The following is a 6,938-nucleotide window of genomic DNA, read 5'->3' on the forward strand; positions in this document are numbered from 1 at the left end:
GTCTGAAATCCGAATAGCACACAATTTTGATAAATGATAATAGATATGAGAGTTTGACATTTGATTTTCCAGAGTTTTACTCCGGATCTTTAATATTATTATTCAAAAATGTTTATAGTGACATGAAAAGTTGTAGTTTAACGAACAATGCCGAGAAAAGCCCTAAGTAACGTTTTTTGTCTTTGATATGAGGCAATTGGACATCTCTTTTGGGCAGTTCATCAGTCTTGAAAATAATGGAGATTAAAATTCATGATTGGGATGATAACGAGACGGTAAATCACAATATAATTTTAATTAAAGGAGCTATAGCGTGTAAAGGTCAGACTTTGAATTGTGAGGAGGGATGTAAGTTGCTCTGCAGAAATGATAATGCAGAAGGTGAATGGCCTGTAGTGCATGGCAGCTTCAAGTGTCTAGCTAAATTGAAGCAAGGCTCCAATAGGATTATATTAGAGTATAAAACTGCCCGAAAGCAGCTTGACATAAATTTGAAATACAACGAGACCAAGTTGTGCATTTGTCCGGTGTATATAGTCTGCAAAGGGCATGACGGACGGTTCCAGGCACCACCTGGATGTGATAACAGCATTGAGAACGCTTGTAAAAGAATCGCTTTAGGGCTCAACCTGGTCCAGTGCGTCTTCGCTGAGAAGCTGCATGAGCAAGGTTTCGGCCGGAAGAGTTTCCAGTTGGAGACCGACCTGTATGATGGAGTACCAGAATGCCATGTGTTCAGAAGTGACCTCAGTGTCGATGATGCGAGAAAGTGGGATGAGCAGAAGCTCTGGGAGTACTTCGGGAGGGAGCTGATGTGTTCAGAGTTGGGCGATGAACACAGGAAGTACCTCGTGTTTCTGTCTTGTACGTACTGGGATGGCAGCTCGGTTTCGGGAGATCCTGCACTCGGAGGAGGCGGCCTGGCTCTTCTCGGCTCAGCCTGCCTTCACACTTGGCCGACTGATTTAGCTAATGTTGTTGACTGCTTCACAAGTAAAGAAAAAATAGGACCCTCACTGCTCGACAATAGTTGCTTTAGGTTTGAAAACCTCATTTTAAAACATTTCAACATTGTCTAATTAATTATGTAAATTGTTAAAAGACTTGAACTATAGCAAAAAAGTTTAAAATATATATCCTTGGTCATATTTTAAAGTGAAAAGATTAAAACCAGATTCTCATTAGATTAAAATTATGAATTGATATCAGTACAAAACTACGCTTATAAAAATCCTTTTTTATTAATAATAAAATTTAATTGCAATTTTGTAGGGGAACATATGGTGGATGTTATAGCACAAGTTTTGGTTCTGTATGCCATGAGATTGGCCATATGTTTAACCTGGGCCATTCTCCTACTGGCATCATGTCACGCGGATTCGATCATATCGGAAGAGTTTTTACCATGAGCAGTAATCAACATAAAAATGATGAAATAGCCTTAATGCCGTGCCTATCTGTGCAGTTGGGTCCTAGCACCTTAGTGAAATCACAGACGAGGAGTAAGAAAAACCAAAAAGAAGATGATATGACCCATCTAACAAAGTCATGTGCTACACTTCTCGCCCACCATAAATGGTTCAACAATGACACCGATGTTGAATTAGATATGCGTTTTGATAGTTTAAGGTAAAAATGTTACAAATAAACAATTTATTTCCGAATAATACATTTTTTACGATTTAGGAATGTCTTGACTAGTGAAAATGGGTTGAAGGTGGTTCAGTTGAGAGCTTCTTGTGGGGCAGTTTTAAAAAGTTGGGAACTGGGGAGCAAGTCGCCTCACAAACATCTTATTTTACCAAGAACAACTTCAAACACGACATCCCTCGTCGCAATGGACGCCAATGGTAACATACTATCTCTTCAGATCTAGTAAGATAATTTATTAATTAGAAATAAAGACTGATTTCATTCATCTGTAATAATCTTAGATACCAAAAGTGATAAAAATGATAGGGTATCTTGTTAAATAATATCGCACGACTATAGTCATAAAAGTTTTTTTTTTTAATTACAGAATAAATAAACTTGTGATATTTTCTTTTTTTCATTAATTCCAATTATTCCAAGCAATAAGCTAGAAATAACCAACAAAGGCTAAAATTTTTTAAATTGTAATGTAGCATTCATGGTGAATTAGTCAACTTGATTGTGAACTTGTGATTACAGAGTTTAACGATTTTGCATACACATGCGTAAATAAAATTTTAGACAGACAAAACAAATGTTAGTTAAATTTGAAATTAAAAGCTTTAATAGTAAATCAAATTCAAGCATTTTAAACTAAATTATGCTGGGATTTTGTCTCAAATTAAAATTATCATGATTTTTATGATGATCTTGATTCTTAATTTTTTCTTGTATAAAAAATCCATGTCATCCAGAAACAGCTTTTTACGTTTTTTATTAAATAAGTGTGGAACTTTTGCCACTTACATACTTTACTTCCTATGTGATATAACTTAATGTTTGTTATTTATATTAGCTCATAAGTTTATTGTTATTGTTTTATGGACTATGTTATTAATTTTTATTATCAAATGTGGTAAAACAACATTTTAAAATGTAACAATTTAATACATTGGAAATACATTTTGTATTTGTTTACAGAAATATGAAACGAGTTCAAGATATTGCTCGATTATTCAATTTATGTTTAATAAAATTATTATTTTAAAGATTTTTTATTTTTAAATCACAATTTAACATTTAGAAAACTTGTTTTCTATAGCATATTTAACTTTATTTAAAAAATTTCCTATCAGCAAGGCTGAGAGAAAGGCAGACTTCAAGGAACTAATCTTGTAAAACTTAATAAATTTATTTTTCAAGTGCCAAACATGTTGGAAAGACCCATATTTTTTAGTAATCCATTTTCCATTTTTCTAAGGTTTTTGATGAACCTCAATTACAACTTGAAGTTAAACAGTAAAAAACCCTTATGTCAATATAATAGTGATACATTTTTCAACTCACATACCTGATTGCAAAATTGACATTTCTTATTTACATTAAACTCCACTCAAGGAAGTTGGATCACCATGACGAATCAGTAATCAAGGACTGATTTTACTATTATATAAGAAACAAAAATAAGAAATAGTGGATGAATAAATAAATAAATAAACCAATATTCCATGTTGTACAGAATTAATTTTTTCAAACACTATTCTCCAGATAACATAATAAGAACAAAATGCAACCAAAAAAAGAACAAGAAGAAAAAAGAAGAGTGTTTCAATGAACTTTCCTAAAGGAAGTGGGAGTCACGGCACATCAGTGGTCAAGGGCTGATATTGCTACTGTTTCGTAAGAAACAAAAATAGAATTTGTAATGTGATCTCATAATTTTGGTCTGTTTACCCTTGCTATATTTATGTATTTGTATTTATTTTTATATTTATGTGTATTTTTATGTATTTATGTATCCCCTTATCTGTCAAAATGTCAGACACATTTTGGTATTTATTTTAATACCTATGAAATACATACATGAAAAGAATTTATAATTCAAATCATTAAAGGTGGCTAGAATAGGAAATGTGTGATAGACTAAAATGATCAGATATGACTAAACTAAGTGTACGTCACTTGCAGATTACTAGATGAAATCTAAAAAAAAAATAAATAAAATAAATAAATAAGCTGTTTAAAAGATAGAAAATTGTACATATTAATTATAAATATTTTGATTTTTTAAAAACTTTTTGAAGGATGTTGGCTCATCTGAGCAAGTAAATACCAAAAGCTTGATTTTGGTTGTTGTAGGAGGAAGAAGTAGGAAATATTTGATTGAAAATTAAAGGAACAAATAGTGCAATAGAATATTATTTATTTATATTTGTATTTCAACACTAGCTAGTTGAAATAGATAGGAAAAATGATTTTGCAGCCGTCCACAATGATTTCATTATGGTAATAAAAATAATTTAAATATGTAAACATCTTGATCACAGCCGTCAGCTCTAACTGCTCTGGCAGCACCCTGACACCCACCTGAAAAAAATTGTACCGGTTGAGTAATTTCCATTTAAATTATTTTTATGTGAGAATAATGTAAAATTTGGTATTTTTGTGAAAGGGGGAGTAAAAGCAGAATAAATATTGATGTACATGGAAAATTGAAGAGGACCTAAGGTGGGCCCATGTGTAACCCCTGAGTTAATAAAACCAATGTCAGATCTTTTGGAGTGAAATGAAACAATAAGACAAAAGGCGTGGTACTCTCAATACGACACGCAAGAATGGCACAATTACACAAAAGACAAACACTTTGAACCCTGAAGATGATCTCAATAAAGATCGGAACGTTGGCACGATAAAGAAAATGTTTTTCTGAAACCTACATCACACCAGACCGCATCTCACGATTTCTGAATAAAACTACTAAGGCAAAACATTGATAAAACCAATCCACTTGACAAAAATAGCGATAATATGCGAATGCGGAGATAAATACATCAGAAATCTGGCAAAAAAATGAAATACATAAAAAAGATCGTTGAGGGGAAATGAAGAAAAACCCAAATACTTCGTAGAAAATCACACAAAACTTCAAGCATGAAACTACACGTTGAACAAAATTGAACATGCTTGACAACTTGTATATATTTCATATGTACCAAATATGTCATAAGTACACAAATTAACAACAGTTCACATAATACCACCTATCAAAGCACTATACAAATTAAAAAGACCGAAGGTAAAAAAAAAACCCAGATCAAATCCACTAAAGACACCGACAAAGATAACGTTGACACACGTACCCCACCCCTCGAGGGACACCACTTTATAAAAGATCCTTGATTTCGTAGAAATTACCCAGACACACTGAAGACGACGGAATGCCGAAACGCGTCTGGTAGTCGACAGAACAACCCAGTGAAGATAGACAGACCAAAACGATCGGTAACGCCCAAATTTTCCGGTTCATCACTCTGCAGACAAAACGGAGAAATCTCACAATTTAAAGTTTTTTTTTTTTAAAGTAATTAAACAAAATACGGTCTTCCATTAACATTATTAGTGTAATTAGAATGGAATTAAGATGGAATTTTTTCTTTGTGATATTTTGCAAATAAAACAGAGGCTGTAGGACAGACTACAAAGGAGAAGAATTCAGGAGAACATCAGATACAATGATATGGTACACAGATAGCTCCAAAACAAATGAAAGAACCGGATCAGGCGTTTCAATCCAAAACATGAACAATCAAACTCATTAGGGAAGTACACCTCGGTCTTTCAAGCTGAAATACATGTCATGAATGTTCGTCTCTTAGAAAATCTTAAAAGATGTTACACTGACAAAAGATCTTCATAAGATTAGATAGCCAAGTGGCTATTAAAGTATTAGCGTGTAAAAAATCATAACACAACTAGTCAGTGAATTCATACAAATCCTTTTTGTTTATTTACTCTTTCCACCACCCCGCCGTACCTGAGGAATTCATACAAATCCACCAAAACCTGAGAAAACACGCTGATGACAGAACCAGACACAAGGGAATTTGGGTTAACGAAAAACAGACACACTGGCCGGTGGAACACAGAATCCTCCTTCATAGAATGGATCCAAAACAAGGCAAAAGGAGAAGTAGAGAGTCCAGAGGTGTTATACACAGTAAGTATATGCTGAAACAACCCTCACCAAGAATGGCATACTCACTGCTACAGTTAGACAGGGACACTCATAGGAGTGATATGACCTGTCACTGGCACCTGATATAACATATGCACAACATGGGAATATGCAATGATGAACCCATTTTTAGGTTATGCCACGAGGAGGAAAAAAGCGACATATATCTTCTTCGAATGCGACGCGACTACTCAGTGGAGAAATAAGCTGGGACAAAGAAAACCCAGTGAAAGGAATTGTAGCAATGACAGTCAATGATCTAATCCTTCTTAGGAGAAGGAAAGAGTCGACTAACTACTCTAGGAACTAGAAAAGTACAAGAAGCCTTTACAAGAAGGCTGTAGTGCTTGTGGAACAAAATCCCGCACTTACTATTCTCCTTTAATCAACATTATCATCATTAAAGAGATTCCTCATATAAAAATATATTTTTATCTCCCGACTTCCTGCCCCACTCCTTCAATCCAACATATGTAAACATAAAACATCAATATTTCACTTGCACTTTCAACACGACACACAAGAATGACACATCTACACAGAAAACAAGCACTTTGAGTGAGTACAAATACTTTGATTGAATCTAAAATTTCTAGCATTGTATAAATTCATTTTTTTCCACATCCTACATGTATTTTTAAAATTTAAACAATGTTTATAAATCCCAGGCCCTGAAGATGATCTAAATAAAGGTCGAAACGTAAATGAAGTGTGAAAGAAAATGTTTTTTTAAAACCTACGTCTCACAATCTCCAAATAATCATTATCATCATCATTAACTATGTTAAGACAAAATTGATCGCTATTTATTTTTTTAAAACGAAGGATGAAACGAACGAGTATAAGCCAGGATGGACAGAAACGATCAAATCACCTCACAGACCTATCACACATCGTGTAAAAAGTGATACAATCGTCCTTCATTTCTGCTGATCGTCCTTAAAAAAAGTAGGTTCCTCTCGGCAATTCTGTAATTACGGGTCATAAACAAACAAGTTGTAAATATTTTATTTTTAAAAGCTAAACAAATTTTGAGTAACGAATATATATTTTAGATTGCAATTCTTGTACTGGATTTATTGACTAGAAAATCGCTATAAACCGTATTGGCATGTGAAAATTTACATATCAAACCACCGCCAGAAAGCGTGGAGAAACACTACAGACATTTCTTAATTAAATTATAGTTATTAATAGCTAAGCTGATGGCACGCTCCGCGAAGGCTGAGAAAAAGAGGAAGATGAAATGACGCCAGCGTCCTTGGTTACCAATATACATAGACGAAAAAAA

General features: G+C 33.7%; 1 protein-coding gene across 1 annotated transcript; it reads left to right on the forward strand.

The window, feature by feature from the left end:
• LOC106669959 (putative zinc metalloproteinase C607.06c) lies at window positions 1–2,681 on the forward strand. The gene is made up of 3 exons (XM_014399885.2): window positions 1–1,039; window positions 1,273–1,629; window positions 1,687–2,681. Exons 1-3 carry the CDS (start codon window positions 237–239, stop codon window positions 1,874–1,876), a joined length of 1,350 nt encoding a protein of 449 aa, XP_014255371.1. The 5' UTR covers window positions 1–236; the 3' UTR covers window positions 1,877–2,681.
• The last annotated feature ends 4,257 nt before the right edge of the window (window positions 2,682–6,938 follow it).

The sequence above is a fragment of the Cimex lectularius genome, unplaced genomic scaffold, assembly GCF_000648675.2.
Source record: "Cimex lectularius strain Harlan isolate CLEC.00 unplaced genomic scaffold, Clec_2.1 scaffold20, whole genome shotgun sequence".
Classification (NCBI taxonomy): Eukaryota; Metazoa; Arthropoda; class Insecta; order Hemiptera; family Cimicidae; genus Cimex; species Cimex lectularius.